Source organism: Electrophorus electricus, chromosome 4 (assembly GCF_041902795.1).
Source record: "Electrophorus electricus isolate QZ-2024a chromosome 4, ASM4190279v1, whole genome shotgun sequence".
NCBI classification, from domain to species: Eukaryota; Metazoa; Chordata; class Actinopteri; order Gymnotiformes; family Gymnotidae; genus Electrophorus; species Electrophorus electricus.
Window position 1 is genome coordinate 13,563,004 of NC_137500.1, and position 17,909 is coordinate 13,580,912.

At 43.0% G+C, this 17,909-nt stretch overlaps 3 protein-coding genes and 1 long non-coding RNA gene across 6 annotated transcripts; 1 reads left to right on the top strand and 3 right to left on the bottom strand.

The window, feature by feature from the left end:
* Window positions 1-150: 150 nt before the first annotated feature.
* On the bottom strand, window positions 151-3,133 carry dnajb9b (DnaJ heat shock protein family (Hsp40) member B9b). Its single transcript, XM_027027002.3, has 3 exons — window positions 3,013-3,133; window positions 2,548-2,778; window positions 151-2,360 (listed from the first exon to the last, which is right to left on the bottom strand). The coding sequence occupies exons 2-3, from the start codon at window positions 2,762-2,764 to the stop codon at window positions 1,960-1,962; spliced, it is 618 nt and encodes a 205-aa protein (XP_026882803.1). The 5' UTR covers window positions 2,765-2,778; window positions 3,013-3,133; the 3' UTR covers window positions 151-1,959.
* A 10-nt stretch (window positions 3,134-3,143) lies between these two features.
* On the top strand, window positions 3,144-6,725 carry LOC113588001 (THAP domain-containing protein 5-like). 2 transcript variants are annotated; one of them, XM_027027000.3, is made up of 3 exons: window positions 3,144-3,375; window positions 3,754-3,940; window positions 4,517-6,725. In XM_027027000.3, exons 1-3 carry the CDS (start codon window positions 3,293-3,295, stop codon window positions 5,216-5,218), a joined length of 972 nt encoding a protein of 323 aa, XP_026882801.2. In that variant the 5' UTR covers window positions 3,144-3,292; the 3' UTR covers window positions 5,219-6,725. The 2 variants fall into 2 exon arrangements, with proteins under 2 accessions (XP_026882801.2, XP_081568646.1); XM_081712520.1 differs by having other exon boundaries at window positions 3,236-3,375; window positions 3,618-3,940.
* Window positions 6,726-9,056: 2,331 nt separating this feature from the next.
* avpr2l (arginine vasopressin receptor 2, like) lies at window positions 9,057-11,358 on the bottom strand. The gene is made up of 3 exons (XM_027027001.3): window positions 10,389-11,358; window positions 9,901-10,108; window positions 9,057-9,413 (listed from the first exon to the last, which is right to left on the bottom strand). The coding sequence occupies exons 1-2, from the start codon at window positions 11,248-11,250 to the stop codon at window positions 10,029-10,031; spliced, it is 942 nt and encodes a 313-aa protein (XP_026882802.3). The 5' UTR covers window positions 11,251-11,358; the 3' UTR covers window positions 9,057-9,413; window positions 9,901-10,028.
* A 1,152-nt stretch (window positions 11,359-12,510) lies between these two features.
* LOC113587993 (uncharacterized) lies at window positions 12,511-16,131 on the bottom strand. Of its 2 annotated transcripts, XR_014123197.1 has the most exons (4): window positions 16,026-16,131; window positions 12,944-13,098; window positions 12,695-12,793; window positions 12,511-12,613 (listed from the first exon to the last, which is right to left on the bottom strand). It is a non-coding gene; the product is annotated as an uncharacterized LOC113587993 (long non-coding RNA). The 2 variants fall into 2 exon arrangements; XR_003411811.3 differs by lacking the exon at window positions 16,026-16,131 and having other exon boundaries at window positions 12,944-13,127.
* Between the last annotated feature and the right edge of the window lie 1,778 nt (window positions 16,132-17,909).

Sequence of the window (17,909 nt, forward strand, 5' to 3'; positions counted from 1 at the left end):
TATATATATATATATATAATAAAAAGTTGTTTTTTTTGGGGGGGGGGGGACCAGTAAGTATTAATGTAAGATATGACCATTAAGCATAAAGGTATTCATATTTGCTTGAACTCCTGCTTTGCTGCAAAAACAAAAGCAATACAACCAGAAGACATTTTACAATGCAGATTTTATGGAACCAACCAAAAAACAAACAACCCTAGAACTTTAATAAGTACACCCCAAAGAACCCTTAGCTTAGGGGGGTGGAAGGCATTCGTGCAATCATAAATTATTTAATTATATTTTAGAATCGTTTCTAAAACGGCACATGCAAAAATAAAAAAAAAAACACAAACACATGAAGTTCTCGTTAAAATATTGCACGTCATCATCAAAGCTATGACAAGAGGTAACGACTGGTATAGAGAAGGAGCGCTCAGAGCAACCCTGGGAAACAACTGCAGCTGCTAACATGAATGGAAGGTTTTGACTTTCTTTAGGGGAAAACACACCCTCACACACAAACGCTCTCACACTCATACTGATGGGAGGGCTAACTGTTGGACTAATTTATGTTCCCACCAAACGCATACAGTACATGGGACACAAAAGCTTGTGGGGTCATTTAATTATCACTCTTGTGAAGTAAAAGGAGTACCAAGGGTCATTATTGTATTTTTAGAGGTGTACACCTAGTCTAAGAGCCAAAACACCTGTTTAAGTATGATGGGTGTAAAAAAAACAGTGGGAGTGGCTTAGCCAGCCCAGTGGAGACTGGTTCAGCCCTAGGGCAAAGCTGAGTGGGCTGGGGATTTAGTACAGACATGATAGACTCAAGTGTCCTTCCTCTGATGGCTTCTGTTATGCCAACCCCAAACCTGAAGCTCTACAGCCCGGCTGGGTTTAGCTCTAGTCCTAATGCACCTGCTAAATTAATCTGCAGTAGAATCTGAAGGTCAAAATAAGGTGCATTGGAACTAAGCTCAGCACTGTTTTGGGTCTTCAGGACTGGAGATGGGCACCGCTGCCAATGAATGGGACAAACCCACACTTGGTGCAAAAGTGACCCAATATGGTAAGTCCTGTCCCCTGACTCAGTTACTATGGCCCTAGCCGAGATGAGGCGCTGCTCTGAGGCCCCACTGTGCATAGATGAAAAGAAGTTACAGGAAATAACAATTAATAGGCAGCTCATTGTAAACAACTTCCTCATTTTTAAACATTGTGCAACATCCAACAAGAGATTAAGCAAATAAAACCTGTAAAAGAAATAGTCTAATTGAAAAAAATATGTACATTCTGACTGATGGAGACAAACTTGATTTTTTTTTCCCACCCAAAAGGCTAAACAGACCATGGATTCATTAAGCATCTGCCTTCAAGCCCCAGTAATACTTTTAAAAAGAGATTGTCTAAAAATGAAACGACAACCATCATGAGAATCTTGGCAAAACAATCTTGCTGATCACCTTAATTGTTTACGGTATTTTTGCATTAGGTGAGATACATCTTGAGACAGTGTGCATTTAAATAACAGCCTGAAGCCAAGTTTATCTTTAAAACCTATCTGGCCTATTTATTAATGCATTATTAAACTTTTCCTTTTCCCTGTCAAACAAATTGTATTACACTTTTTGGTAACACTTATAAAGAAGGGCTCTAATTCATGATGCTTTGGCAAAGCAAGACCTTTTTGCACATATATCAACACTGTTTGTTTACCCCAGTGACTGGAAACGTCCAACCACAGCGCTAAAACCACGTCTCCCTTAGAAAGCCATCATGAGCGCAGCTATATTAAATATCCTTTACTTAGACCCTTCTGCAAAAAAATGCCCACTGCTGCATATTACATTACTCTGTATGCAGCTCTGACAAACGTTACCAACACTGGCTCAGTGAATCCTGAGCGATCGCTAGACGCTACGTTAAAACACGGGACCAATGCATCCCCAGCATTGCAAGCGCAGTGTGGGATCAGGAGCACTCTGTGTACGTGGTCACCATGTTTCCCCTGCGCTGCGTGACTGTCCTGCAGTGCTGCCGCTGCCTGGCAGAGCCCTGGAAGCTGCTCCCGGCTCCGCCCACCTGTCCGTCAAACGAGAAGCCGTCTGCAAACACGTCTTCGAACAGGTCGCCGCCGCCGAAGGAAGTGTGGAAGTGCTGGCTGTGCCTTCGGTGCGCCTCCTCGTGTGCGTGGAAATGGCTCTCGAAGTGCGTCTTCTGCCGGCCGAAAACGTCGAAGTCTCGGAATATGTCCTCAAAGTCGAAGGTGAACGGCCGGCGGAACTGGTCGTCCGGTCCTGCTCTCCTTCGGGAGAACGTCTTCAACTGATCGTACTCTCGTCTCCGCTCGGCGTCGGACAGCGTCTCGTATGCTGAGGAAACCGAAAGAGGCGAAGGAAAAGCTGTTACTGTAACGTGATGCGTAACGACGCAAAACAAGCACCCCAGTGGCTCTAAAACACTTTAAGGCATCGTAGTGAAGTGAATGCAAAAGCTTCAGAATAACATTGCGAGCTGCGCTGTGCATATTAGCTTGGTCCGGCAGGGCGAGACACACACCCTCAGCAATTTCTCTGAACTTTGTCTCAGCGTCTGGCTTCTTGTTCTTGTCTGGGTGATACTTCATAGCCAATTTGTGGAACGCTTTCTTGATCTGACGTTCAGACGCGTCTCTGGGCACACCCAGGACTTCATAGTAGTCCTGCTCGGCAAGAAGGAGCTCTGTGATCATCAGGACGCACACAGCTACGGTTAACGCGGAGTGCGCCGTTGCCATGGCTGTAGGGAGTCCTGCAAGCAGGAAGGAAGGAAGCAGTGGTTAAAATATAAATTAACATCTTTTAAAGAATTAACTGATTTTTTTTTATAGGGAACAAGAACGTGTAGACCAGAAACAATTCATTTTCGATGTGTATCTCTCAACAGATTTGACGTGTACTTCATAACATCACAAACAAGGAGTAACAGAAACTACACTGTAATCGTGACGGAGCCAATAAGTAAATTAAATAACGTAAAACTTACCAAAGTAGTTCTAATAGCACTAACGACCTAAAACTGCATCTGCTCGTTGACCGTTGAACAGCTGACGCTGTTTCGGTGACAACAACGCTCTATGTATGACACTGCGAAACCTTCTGTACCACGACTCGCAATGTCATTGGTCCATTCCTACCATGTGTGACTAGCTGCGTTTTCATTGGTTTAGGCCCTGAGCACATGGCGCTGTATTGTCGTCAGTTCCTGTCCAAACACCCGGAAGACGTTGCTGGTGTTTGTCGACTCAAAATAACATTCAGTTAGAATGCCACGTTACTGTGCTGTTAAGTTGTGTAATAACAGAGGTGGGATGCCTTCAAAAGACAACAAAAGAATAAGCTTTTATCCGTAAGTCAGCATGTAGAGGTTTAGCCACAACACGACAGGCTATGTACTGCGCAGCTCTTTTAGCAAGCTAGTTTTAGCTAGCTACAAATGTGCAGTCGTGGCGCTGTTTAATGCTAGTGCACGTATCAATTATTTTTACACGTTTCTATTAAAATATGCTTACATGCATCTCGCTGCTTTACAATAATTTGTTTTATAGCGAGCTAATATGTTTTCTTAAGCCATACTAATTGTCCAAACAGGTAACACGGGTATTTACCAGCAGGCGACTATGTAACTGATGTGGTTTCAGTGTTCTGTGAGCCAGGTAACGGTAAGCAGATATACATATATTTCGCGCTGGATCCCAAGTTTGCTGTCTTCTTTGTGGCAATGCAGTTTTCCCTTGCAAGATAAGACCAGGCTCAAGAAATGGATTGTCAACATGAAACGTGGGGAGTGGACCCCCAGTCGGCACCAGTACCTGTGCAGCGAACATTTTACAGAAGACTCTTTTGACCTGCGATGGGGAATCCGATACCTGAAGCACACTGCTATTCCAACTATATTCCCCTGTCTTTGTGATGTAAGTTAGCATGAGACTGTCACTTTGCGCAGAACACATTTGGGCTTAAAAGCTATGGTAGTGTGGCAGTGGTTAGGGTGCTTGACTTGTTTTCAGAAGGTTGCCAGTTCAAGCCCTAGCAATGTCAAGTTGCCAGTGTTGGGCCCCTGAGCAAGGCCCTTAAGCCTCAATTGCTCAAGTTGTATTCAGTCATAATTGTAAGTCGCTTTGGGAATAGCATCAACTAAAATGCCAGAAATGTAAATGTGATATAAATTTAGTGTGGGCAGATGAGGAGTTCCTTTCTGTATGAACTCAGTGGTCATGTTAGACACAATACTGCTCATGAGTTGATTATTAAGTTACCAGTTAAAGTTGGTGTTTTAAAGCAATGAAAAAGACATGTGGTCAGCAATTAGACATTTTACAACTGGAATTGAGAACCACAGAGTAGGCCATTTCTTTAAAAGGTGCTTTTGAGAACACTGGTGAGGGTTTACTTGTGGTTACATCCATTATGGAGTTATTCCTCAAATCTTTTTTTCATTATGAGTATAATGAAAGTTTGTTCTTTTTTTATGGAATTTCTTTGCATAGAATGAAACCAATCACAGCAAGAAAAAAAACAAACCCAGGAACAGACCACCTGATCCAGGTGTCCAGCTCAGTGCACTGACAAATGAGCCATTGGATTGTCCAGTATCCGCTGTGATCAGCGAGAGGATGCCTGCCGTCCACACCAGTGCGGATAGGCTGCTTTCAGAGACGTTGTCTACTGAGAGTCCCTCCAGAGGTGACCTGTCTAGCCATGGAGTGCCCTTGACTGATTCCTGTGCACAAATGTATGGTGAGGAACATCAGCAGCAGCTATTGGACCCCAGCTCTGTGATGACCTTTCTGTGCTGCGACACCGCAGGACTGTTAGCAGGGCACGGAGAGGAGCCGCAGGAGCCCCGAGCAACGGGCAGCCCATCAACCACGCCCCTGGCACTGGAGGATGAGGAGAAGGCACGTGTTACACCCAAAACTCCTGAGAGGAAGGTGGAGCTTCCCAGCGGCGGCGAGGCCAGCTCACTGTGCGAGCACTCCTACTCGCGCCAGGACACAGACAAAGAGCAGCTGTGGAGCCGTATAACAAGCCTCCATGCCAAGGTCCTGGCCCTGGACAAGCAGGAGGAGGGCACACTCGCCAAGATCAAATGTGTGGAGATGGAGATCGAACATCTGAAGATGCGCAATGCCGTGTGTCAGCAGAGGCAAAAAGTGCTGGAGGAGTACTTCACTTCTGTCTTTCTCTAGCACTGCTCAGCATTCAGAACAACTGGGGCTTATTTTTCTTACATGTAGAAGAAAATTTTGTTTATATATAAAATCTTGCATTATTGGGATTGTTGTTCCTCCTCTGTAAACAGAGCTTTTAAAGCATGTTGAGAGATATTAGGTCTAGCTGCTTGCACAGTGACTTCCTTACATTTCATCAATATTGCAATTTTCATTTTCTAATTGCCATCTAATGGGATTGTGTTGTTTTATTGTTAAACTAGTTTCAGTACTTTTTTTTTTTTTCTCATGAAGTTCTTAGTTGTGCTAATGTGACCACGTGGTGGCACTGTGACGCTCCCAGTACAACATATAGACTCTGGCAAGGTCATGCTGAAAATCAATGACTTGCACTTGATAGTCTGCTTTTTGTTTCCAGTTGGATGGCTGAAACATCTTACAAAAGTGGTGTAGTAACTTCTATGTTCCTAATGTCTGTGAAAACCATAATTTCTCTTTTTTTTTTTCCTTTTTTAAAATTTGCTTGAAGCTATAGTCATAAGCTTAAAGAAATGTTGTCCATGAAAGAGGAAGCTGAGACTGACTAGTAACCATGGTGCCAGAATAAGCATAAGGTATGGTATCCCCTCCGTACACTCACCAGCTGTGATTACAGACAGCTGCCCGTTTGTTGGCATGTGCAGTTTACCCGCCACTCCCCACCTCTGTCTGCGTCTGTGAGAGTTGGTTTGGAATCTTTGGTATATTCTGTTAGGCGCTGGTCAGTTGTCAGCATCAGATGTCATTGACAGTGGCATGGTTACGGCTGTCAAGCTGGTACAAGCTGGTACAAGCTTATCAGGCACTAAAGTGTTACTGGGGTTTTACGTGTGTCACTGTTAGGTTGAGAGTGGTGCACTTATATATCCAGTCAAGAGCATCCTGTTTATGTAAGACTGCAGGATAGGCCACACACATGCATGGGGCCAGGCAGGATATACACTCATGCACTCCTGGGCCAAAGGGGGAGTCATCACTGCTGTGAGCCGCTGTGGGTGGAGATGGAAACATGAACATTCACTTAAATAGTCTTCTTGTACACAAAGGTAAAATCACAAAAATATTTTAATATTTTGATACAAAATTCAAATTAGCACATGTCTTTTGAGCCCATTAATAGCTTATGCAATTTTGCTTTTGGCCCATTTTTCCCCAGGAGTGTGTATTTCTCCAAGTGAAGAATTGTTTAATAATTAATCAGAAAGTTAGTCGATTATGTAAGGATGATCCACAGTGCAATAAGACCATCTCTTCACGTTTGTGTGAGTTATCAATGTGCTTCACACTGCTTTTATAATTGTTTTTTGATGTTTTAATCTTTTGCCTTAGCTCCAAACCCCGCAAGACACTAAACACATCAGCACTGTTGTGCTTTAAACTCACCTCTGGCTAGTCTCTTCTTTATCTTCATTTTACCATCAGTGAATTACTTTGTCATCTTTGATACTGATCATTTATATCAAAATAAATATACTATTTTGGCTAATATGGGTTTTATCTTTATCCTTTTGTCATGTTTGTCAGATGTGATCTGAACATTATAATAAATGTGATGTCGTCATATAAAGGTTGCAGCTTGATCATATAACTCCCTTTATTTTGGTATCATTGCTAGAACCCTGCAGTTAAACTGATTCTCTACGAATCTCTCCTTCAACCTGTATGTTCTTGCATATATAACACACCTTAATGCTCTGAGTGTATTGTGTATTTTTTTTAATTTATTTAAAATGACAGGACTACCATTTTAAAGTCAAGATTTGGGTTGAAATATGAGTTCATCATAAGTTATTTGAACAATAATTTGTGTCTGACACTTTCACTGATCTCCAAATATGAATCCGGGCAGTTACTTTTTAAAAATCAAAGCAAGAAATTCAACTCAACAAAATTTTGTCTTATATAACTATCCACTCATAAAATCTCCGAATTAATTTTGGTCAAAACACATTTTAATGGGATTAAATATTTAAAAATAATTACAAACTAGGTATTTCTGCTAAAGTCATTGCAAAACTATGAAGGAAATGCATCTTGAAAATTAGTAACTATTCAACTGAAAGGTTATATATGCAAAAGATAGGTCAGTAATTTATTCTTGTGTAATTTATAAAAATTAGATTCCCTAACCTTCAGTGCCATTGGGGATCACGCATGCCAAAATAAAAGATCTACGGGTGTTTCTAATACCACCTGGCCTGAAACGTAGGTGTTTTTGTGGGCTGTGGAGCGCCCTTTACAATCGCCGTGGAAACCTTGGCCCTGTTCTCAAATGACTTATTTGGATTGTATGTTAAGTGCTAGTCAGTTCAACACAACTTTGGGAAATGGCACAATAAGTCTTCGCTCCTTTCTATTTATGGTAGCATAAGGTCATGGAAAACAGACCAAACAAAAGGGTGAAAATATGGGCAAAGTCAGATGTAGGTGGTCATCTGTAATAAGTCGCCGAATGGCTGAACATTTACACGTGTAAATGTCATCCCTCACATGTTCCCCTGTTTGGTGGTTGAGGGGTCTTCTCTAAACAGCTCTCCCAATCAACCAGGGGGACACCTCATCCAACTATTCCATAGCTTTGATATTTGAGTGACATACTTTGGGTCTAATACCCACAAAGAGATGAATGTATTCCATATGTACTAACAAAGATGGGCTGAGAAAGAGTGGATATATCTGAATAAGGAATGATTGCTTGAGGGAATTTAAGAAAACGTGGAAAAAAAGTCCTCAGTGGTTAAAATACTTTACTTGTAATCGGAAGGTTGCTGGTTGAAGCCCCACCACTGCCAACTTGCCGCTGTTGGGCCTCTGAGCAAGACCCTTAACCCTCAATTGCTCAAGTTGTACTCACTCATAATTGTAAGTCACTTTGGATAAAAGTGTCAGCTAAATGTAATTCATCACTTTATTAGGTGCTCATATCTTACATGTATATTTTAAACAGGAATAATTACAGACCATTACCACTCTGTTATGACCATACAAACCATACTCTGTGCTATACACAGTTTCCAGCCCTATTCTGGTCATAGTTTGTGATCCCAGGATCACCACTGACTAGATATTACAGTTTGTCTTCTCTTTCTGCTGAGGTACATCTACTCCTGATGCCATGCTGCTGAAGGCCTCGACCCATCTCTTCTGCTCTGGCTCCTTGCTCCCTCGGATCCCTTCCCTTGAGAAACTTCCCCCACAGTTTCTCTACCTCCTTGGTTCTCCGCACTTCCCAGATCATCGGGAAGGCTCTAGGCTGACTGGAATGCATTGGGGTGAATATTGGGCAAATGTTCCAGAGTTGTTCCTGCACCAGTTAGGTTTCAGTGAGACTTGGAGTCAATAAATACAGACTAGGACTCCTAGAAGCCCCACAATAGACTTCTAGTGCATTTTCCCCCTCTTATTACTTATTTTGACCTTGAGCTTTTGGATGTCAACAAGAGGAGGATGTGAACCCTATTTGAGTCTTGGTTCCCCGTGAGGTTTCTTCCACATGCTCTTGGGGAGTTTTCCCTCGTCACTGTTGCGTTTTCATTGCTTACTGGGTGGATTGGACTCAGACATTTGTAAAGATCCTTTGTGACAATGCCTGTTGTAAAAAGTGCTATATAAATAAAACTGACGTTGACATTATTCGAGTGGTGGACCATTCTGAACACAGCAGTTATACAGACACAGAAATGTCACAGAAATGATGCTGGAGTGTGTGACGCCCGAGTGCCGCAGGGCAAGGAACGGGATGCAGAACGCTCTCGCGATGCAGAGACATTTATTGACACGAGGTGATACACAGAAATAAAATAAACGTCAATGGCACTCACACGTAACTAACAGTGCAGCGTGATATAAACGCAGAAACATACGCACGAATAGCTGTACACAGTAAACACAAACGTTAACAATGATTAAAAAAAATGTCCAGGTGAAAGCTAACGGGGGGGTTACAAATAAGGGGACACACAACAGAAAAAGTCAATAAAAACGACCCCCACAGCACCTGGCGGGCCGTACCACATATGCCAGGGTAGGGGAGCGTACCGTTACAGAGTGTTTACACATGGCACTGTGACTTCAGAGAGAGTGGTCCATAACCCTAAAACATTCCCCTGATAATAGGTCACGTGGTCACGTGGTCGAAAGCTGATAATGGGTCACGTGGTCACATGGTCGAAAGCTGAAAAAGAGTTACAGGGTGTTTAATACAAATTGTATTGCAACGAACAAGCTATAATCTCTAACTGTACTAAAAGGTTAGAAGATGTATTAGAAGGTGACGCTACTGTATGTTTGCAGATTGTTCTGTGGCCTCGGGAGCATAAGGGGTGGGACTGAAATAAAAGGCTCACCTATGTGAGGTGAGTCATGATTAATCTGAATCTGGCACCTATTCCATCTGGCCAATTTGTCAACAGTGCTTCTTTGGCCACTGGGTGATCACAACGCACAGAGGTCATGGTGAGTGTGGTTTATCTAGCTTTCTTTAATCCATAATTTTATTCAGATAGATTGTCATACAGATACTTTGCAGCTCAGCACTAATGACTATTAGCCAACAAAGACATTTGTTCCATTGCAGCCCACATTAAGACATTACTGAAATTTTCACATAGAGTGATGTACATTTACACATACAGTGATGTACGTTTTCATGTGCTTCTTACATTAAGATATATAGCATTCTGAAGTTTTGGGAGTGAGGTTTTGGGTCACGGTGATGGTCACTTCAATCTTACGGTGGTTTCTCTGTTCAGGACCCCCACACGTCTTCGTGGTACTCGGGTAAAGCGCTTTAACAGTAATACAGGTAGATCCATGGGTTTGTGCAACTGTTGAGACTGGCAAGTAGCATAATGGTCACGAACACTGGCCCTGGAGGAGTGCAGACAGTAGCGTTCACTGTAAAACATCTGTACTGGGAGGTTAGTAATGTAACAAAAACTAGATATAGGTGTGTTAAGTTACACAGAAAGTGGGGTTTCGTGTATTTGTTGTTATGGACACAAATTATTACGCAGCTTCGTCTTCGCTTTTAAAGTAAACTCGCATGTTTACAAACAAACAACGTGTAATCGTAGCGTAATGCTGCACTTTTTTTAAGCGACACAAAATTGTGCATATAAAGTTACGTTAATGATTGCGCCCGACTTACCGGTGGTTGGCGCACTGTTTGGACTCCAGGCAGACCACAGCTGGACAACAAAAAACGGGCTCCAGCAAACAGTATATACCAAAATAATAACGAACGTCATTTTGACAGTTTTCAACATTGCGCTTGACACTCCTTTGGAGCAATGACGCCCATCACTAGTGACAGCCTGTAGCGCTTTCTTTTTCATGTTAAAATAAATTCCTGTGCATATATTGATCTGACAATACAGTAAAATGACTGCTGGAAGAACAAACACAGCCAGCGTGATCCAGGTTATGTATATTCTTCCTCCCCAAGGTTCAATAAATGTGGCCCAGCAATCGTAAACGTTCGTCTCCACTTCTCGAAGGGAAAAGATGAACAACTGCGGGACACTAAATGCCAAAGAGATGAGCCACACCGCGCTTATCGCCACGTGTCTCCGAAATGACCCAGTGAGAAACGACACCATGGGTGCGCAAACCGCGCGGTAACGGTCTATAGTCATAGCTACAATCATATACGGCGAGGCGAACATTCCAAAAACCTGAAGATACTTCACAGATCTGCAGACAATGTCCGAGCCCCTGAAACGTTGCGTTATCTCCATGGAGACCTGTGGCAAGACCTGGAAAAACGCGACCACCAGGTCCGCGAAGCACAGGTGCAGCAGGAACAGCTGCGTTCGGCTGTTCCTTCTGCGCCTCTTCCAGAGCGCGCGCAGCATAAATACATTACTAAACGTCGCAAGCACGAAAATCAAGCCGAGGACGCCGGCTTTCACGAGCGCAAAGTGTCCCTCTGACTCCCCACTGGTCCCGGCATCAAACTGCTCCTGCCCAGTGGCCGGACTGCAGCGGCCGCAGTTTTGCGCGTCGCCCATCTTCTGTTAGCCGCTCGGACGCTCTCAGTTGCTGCTGTGTGTCTTCTTGCTCGTTAAATATGCCTGTCAATGTCTTACCACTTCAAGTCAGCCGGCTTCGACGCGTTAGACGCAGTGCGTCTTTGCGCAAAACGGTCCGGTTATTTAAAGGGACACTTCAACCATATGTTCTCACTGCATATGTTCAGTGGCGCTACAATACAATTGAATGTGTGACTCCGAGATTGAAAAGAACTTTTCGTTTAAAGCATGCACATATATTTCTTTGGGATGCTCCACTGGGAGAGTACACACAAAGAGCACAGTAATGCAGCCAATTAATAATTCAGTCCATTATTGGACCACCCAATTTAATACATGGGATTCTGCACATTGGTGAGCCTTCTTGAGCAACAAGTCTGTTATAAACTCTACAGATTTTGCTTGCTTTTGGAAATACCTGACACTTGGTTGCTAATGTAATAAATCTCGTTGGCTTATTGTCTAATAAGCTATATATACTGTCGTAACTAAATGCAGTGAAAGTTCTGACACCCGTATACTCTTTATTGAGGTCCACGTTTCAAAAGCATCTTCAAAAAGCATGACTAAACTAGAAAAAACAAAGCATGTAGTCATTAGTTTGGAGTGTCCTGAAATTAGTTATCACTGGGTAACATCGGAGGGAGAATTCAATTTAGTCAGTCAAAAGATGTCTGGTCCAGAAAGTTTAGCGCCACTAACAAAACAGGAAAACTAGAAAACGTGACGACATGAAAATTTAAAGACAGGAAGGGAGCGGTGTTTCTCCATCGTGTGTTTCTCCATCGTAAATACAAACAAGCACAGCGGCGAACCGATTAATAAAAAAAAGGCACCAGCGCTGGCTTTAATAACCGGGTGTCCAAACGCAGCAGAGTAGCGCTTCCACTCAAGGAAGAATGCGCAGCACTGGACGTGTGTTCCTGTGGTCTTTAAATAGGGAGAAACAAAAGAGACCAAAAAAAGGTGATTTGGAGCGGGGCAGGTTCGGTGTGTGTGTGTGTGTGTGTGTGTGTGTGTGTGTGTGTGTGTGTGTGTGTGTGTGTGTGTGTGTGTGTGTGTGTGTGTGTGTGAGAGAGAGAGAGAGGGGGGGGAGGGGTGCCTGGCGCAACGTGACAAAATGTAGTCTCTGTTCATGTACTTCAGAACTTTAGAAGCCAACCATGTTTCCACTGCAATTCAGTGTCTGACAATTATCCCAAACAAACGGGCAAAGCTCTTTTCCAAGTTAATAAACATTTTATTGCTGTATTATACGGAACACATTAATGTGTGCAGTGTGTTGTGTACCCCAAGGACTGGAATAAGAAACCACAATTCTGGGGCAAGGAAAACATCCAACCTGGAATTTAAAAACATCCTTAATTGGATCAGCTTTTTCACTGTTGCCTTTCACAAGTTCATCAGCCTACAGCAGACCTACTCAAATCTCATTCCTCATGAGACGGTTCCTGCATATTTGATTTGAATGTCCTCCCAGGAAGAAGACAAACCCCCACTCACTGTGTTGAGACACTGATTTCTACAAGGATAGACAGACAGAGGATGAATGTGTTGAAGGCTGCAAGGAGGTTAAAATAACAGGACCTATGGTAGCTTCTCTGATCTAACACCATGGCGATTACTAGCGCCTGCCACAGGGGCAGTTTCTTTTGAGTGCATGAGCCAGTACCTGTGCAGAGTTTGAAGCCAGAGTTGATTCCAGAGTCCTATGATTTGACACATGGCCCAATATTATGGAGCTATTTTCGATGGACATCTTCAACGGCATGCAGTCCAGCGGATAGGTTGTTGGTTTACTGGAGTTCAGTAGCTATAGAGGTTCATCTGAGGAAAGAGAAACTTAACATGTTAGTGAGTTGGGTGTAGAAAGATGAGACTTCCTCAAGGGGAGTCAAATGACTGACAGATCATATGAACAGGGAAGAAAGTGGGTAGCATAGCATAGGTTAACTGTGTTTAGTAGCATAGGTTAACTGTGTTTAGTAGCATAGGTTAACTGTGTTTAGTAGCATAGGTTAACTGTGTTTAGTTGTTATTTCCTTCACATTCTCCTTCTCATGCTGCCATGCTGAGCACCCAACAGCACAGGCATAGATTTGACAGGGTCTCCTCCCCCCAGTAATTCCTGCTCAACACTACTGTGTTGGGTTGGGTGGTGTGAGCAGTGTCCCCCCTCATAGTCGAAACGAAACCTACACCACCGCTCCACATCCAGGGGATGGGTGGGAGGGCATCTGGAGAAAGTGGGCCACGTAGGTTAACTGTGTTTATTGTTTACTGTATTTATTGTTTACTCTTAACAGAACGTCTGATCGGTACTCACTGAATAATCCGAGTACCTCTGAGCCAGATATTTGTCAGTCATTTCTTAAGGATTATGTAATGATGAATGAGGTGAGGCAGGATGCAAAGCTGAGTGATGTTTATTGTGGGCAGATGCAAAATTGTGAACCATAACACAGTACGTGGTTGTGCAGCCAGGAATCAGTGAAAGAAAACCGGATTACTTTACATAAACCTAACTAAAAAATGAAAACCTAGAGAAACATGAAATGCCAAAACACAGAAGCATGGGACATATACATACAAGGAATGTTTTAGCATTAAACACGGAAGTTAACAACAGGAAATTGTTGCAACACTACACAGAGGAGCTTACAACAACAATGACCAATTTACTTTGTCAAGGGGGGTAACACAAGGGATAGACCAATGAAGGGCGGGGATATACAAGAGAAGGGTGGACATAGAAACAAAACTAAAACAAAAACAAAAACCACATGGCACTTAGCACCATGGGAACAGTGATGCCCAAGGCGGGAAATCATTAGTTTGTCATCCAGTGTCAGCCATTTCTTCGTCATATTCTCACAATGTTAATCTTTGTCAGTGCCAACTTCACTTGCTCTTTATGGACCTGGTCTCAGAATCTCAAAATTTAGGATTTATGTAAAGCTGCTTGGCGACAGCACGTGTTGTAAAAAGCATTCTAAAAATATATTTGAATTTGAATTTGAAAGGAAAGAAAGTCTCAGCAGCAGTTTGTAGAGAGAGAGAAGACAAATTGTTGGCTGCGTTGCAAAAACACAGAGCGGAACGGAGTGGAACAGAGCAAATGAGATATTCACGAAGGGGAGACTCAGGAAGGTGCCCGGCTCATAGATTAAGTTTCCCAGTGGATCAGACAGGTCATAGGCAATGATGTGACCTAGAAGCTTACAGGGACGTCTGCGGCAAACGCATGATATTCAAAGGATGAAATGTTAATATATGAAGCACCACTTCTGGATCAGAAGTAATTCAGTTCCACCATCCCTGCATGGTTGGCATGGAGACCAGGCATATGGAGATGATGGGACATCAGGCTACAGAGAGCTATAAGGTGACCCAGGTGTGTTTCAGAGGAAGACATGGAGGGACTGAAGAGAAGCCAAAGCTAAGATGAAGTTGTGTTTCTGTACAGTTGGTGGGTGGTTCCAGAGCCAACACGGTCTCCTGCACTTGTTTCACTGTTTTTTCCCCTTGACGTTTATAAACCATTTTTATTCTTCACTGTGGATTGAGTATTGTTGGATTTGTTTGCCTACTCTACTGGTACTTGTGTCTCACCCAGACTGCTTGTTTGGTTTTGGCATTTTCCCTGTGTTTTTGGCACAAAACGCTTAAATCCACTACCCTGAGTCTTTGTGCTATTACTGTACAAGCCACAGTGAATGTGGCCGGTGAAACCAATACTGCTTGTGAAAAATTCCAACAATAAACATAATTATTCTATACAGTCCTTCTTATAGACCACAGTTTCTAGCTTTCAATGGCTTAAAGAAAGGCACAGAGCAAAGCTGCATGGTGGCCAGCGTGACAGCAGCAGGGCAGGAGAAAGATGGAAGCGTGTAATTGGAGCTTCTTTATTCCCCATAAGGAGAAAAAGCGCAGCACTGGACGTACCTTCCTGTGGGCTTAAACAAAAAGTGAGAAAGGAACGCGGCAAACAAGGTACACACACAGGTAATTCGTAGTCAGGTGATTGGGAGCAGGGCAGATGCGGTGTGTGTGTGCGAAGTGTGTGTGCGGTAGCGAGTGTGTCCCTTGGGCTGAGTGCCTGGCACTCTGTGACAGTTCTGAATAGATTTTAGATAAGAACGTACACTGGAACGTACACTGGAGCGGAAAGACAGTCTTGGCTAATGTAGATGGCACGCAAAACTGTTACTTCTGACAATGAGGATTACCCATTTAGAATCTTATAAACTACAGGAGGAGCAAACTCACAGTCAGGGCATGAGTACCTTAACCACTGAGCTACCCCTGCCAGCCCTGAACGCTATGAGCTCGTCGGTGCTGGAAGAGCGTGCGGCATGAATGGTCTTTTAAACAGCAGCGCTGTGTGCAGCGTTTGTGTTTGCTGAACGTGCCTTCTTCACACCTCTGTCGGATCAAATTCATACATGCCGCTTTCCACATAATCTTATTCTGGGATTAGGAACAAGAGGTCTGTTGCCATGGAGATACATTATAACATTATTAATTTTAGTAATTTCACCAGCTCATAAAAATGTTTTTTAACACAAAAGCAATAATGTAGTGAATTAATTATAAAGAGTGAAATTTGGCTGCACACTTTGTAATAATGCCAGGCTGAGAGATCCAAAGAGATCAAATTTTTGGGTGAGTCACCCTTTCAAATCCTCAAAATGCAATGCATGCATCTTAAAAATACTACCCACTACAAAAGGTACTGAATATAAGCTTACATTCATAGTTCAGGCAAATCAGATTTGTTTCTCAAATCAGATCTTATGAGATCCGATTGCAGACGATTGACTGCGTCGTTATTCGCAAGCGATCAGACTGGATTTGTGTGTTCAGACATCACCAGCCTACCTGCCTGAGTTGCTGTGGTAACTCCTCAGGTGTCTGTAAGTACGTAGCTAGGCCGGTGGCACAGATTTCAAACGTAGATGCAGGAGAAGTGGAGACGCACCATCTCGCGCTGCAAAAACACACTCACTCCGTAAAGTCTCAGTTCAGAAACTCATACATCGTGCCAGACAAACTCTTCCATGGCGCTTACAAATTCTGCGGCATGAGTCTCGGTGCTCTTCTTCCCGAGCTTCTTCATTTCAAGGTTTGTGCAGGTGCCTTTTCTTAGTATGTGCATGTAAAGTAAAGACTTGTTTTTGAATTGTTTTGTTTGAAGGTGAATTCAAACGTTTGTTTGTTTTTTCTGACACTTGATGGCTGACCTGCTGAGTTCTGATATGTTTTACTCTTGAGCTTATGATTGGAGAGGCATGTTTAGTGCATACTTGTTTCTGCAATTAGATTTGTATTAATTGTTTTGTAGTATCTAGGTTACCTGTTCTCCCTTGAAGCAGTGACTGCAACATCTTACTTTGTATGGGGAGCTGCTTCTGTTTCTGCACTCTTCCTGTCTAGCTGTATCTTTTTTTCTCTCCTTTTGGAGTAATCTGTCTTCTTGTTTACATTATTATAAGCGAAACTATATTGTGGGTTCAGTCCGATGCCAATTGTGAACTCTTCCTCCTTTAAAGCCTTGGTCTCCTTCCTAATTAGTGGGTTAGAATTGGTGTGGCTTCCAGGCTTTCTTTGTGTTGTAGTTGATGTGTTATCCACATTGTGCTCATTATGTTTTGTTTGAGTGAGGTGTGCAGCACATTTGTGTGGACTAGCTTCTTAATTCCCCAGCCTTTCTTTCTGCAGTCCGCCTGTGATACCTTGGGTTGTTAAACCTATGAAAAAAAAATAAACTTGTGGTAGTTAAACCTCTGATCACGAAATCAAACCTCAATCACACAGAGCTTAGCAATTGCAGGCCTATATCAAACATCCTCTTCATCCTTGGAAAAGTGGTCTCAATACAATTGCTCTTACTTGTAAAAGAATAGCATATTTGAAACCTTCCAATCAGGATTCAGACCCTGGATCATAACTATATTGCTTGTCCTTCTAGCCAACATTCAATGACATGTACTGCACCTACATATGCATTTGTTTGCATATCTACTAATATACCTCCTTCCTCTTCCTGCCTAGCTCTCTTTTCTCTCTGAGCTATCCCCGCTAACCTGAGACTGAGTCTGTACCACCATGAGGTCATCAGCCTTCCTGCTCACCTGTCCCTGGACCAGTCTATACCGCCATGAAGTCACCATGAGGTCATCAGCCTTCCTGCTCACGTGTCCCTGGACCAGTCTCTACCACCATGAGGTCACCATGAGGTCATCAGGATTTCCCTCTGTATGAGACTCTGCCCTTTCCTCGCCGGGTTTTCAAGACAACTGCTCCTACTATTTAATGGCCCCTCCAACAAGAGAGAAAGCGGTAGAGAAGAGAGGAGGGAGACAGTTTTGTTAGTTGAAGTTTGTTGGTTTGTTTGTCATTCTTCATTCTTTGGCTTTGCCCCTTCTGCTTCGGTAGCTGTTGTATATATGCTTATAGATATTGTATAGAGTGTAAATATTGTTTTGTTTGGTACTTTGGTGTTGGATACTGGTGGTAGGGAGTGACTGCTATTTTTGTTGGGTGTGGGTTTTTGCCTCTGTTTATGTGTCAGGCAGTTAGGAAAGTCTGTTGTATATATCTTTTGTTGTTCGGATTAGTTAGTGTGTAATTTT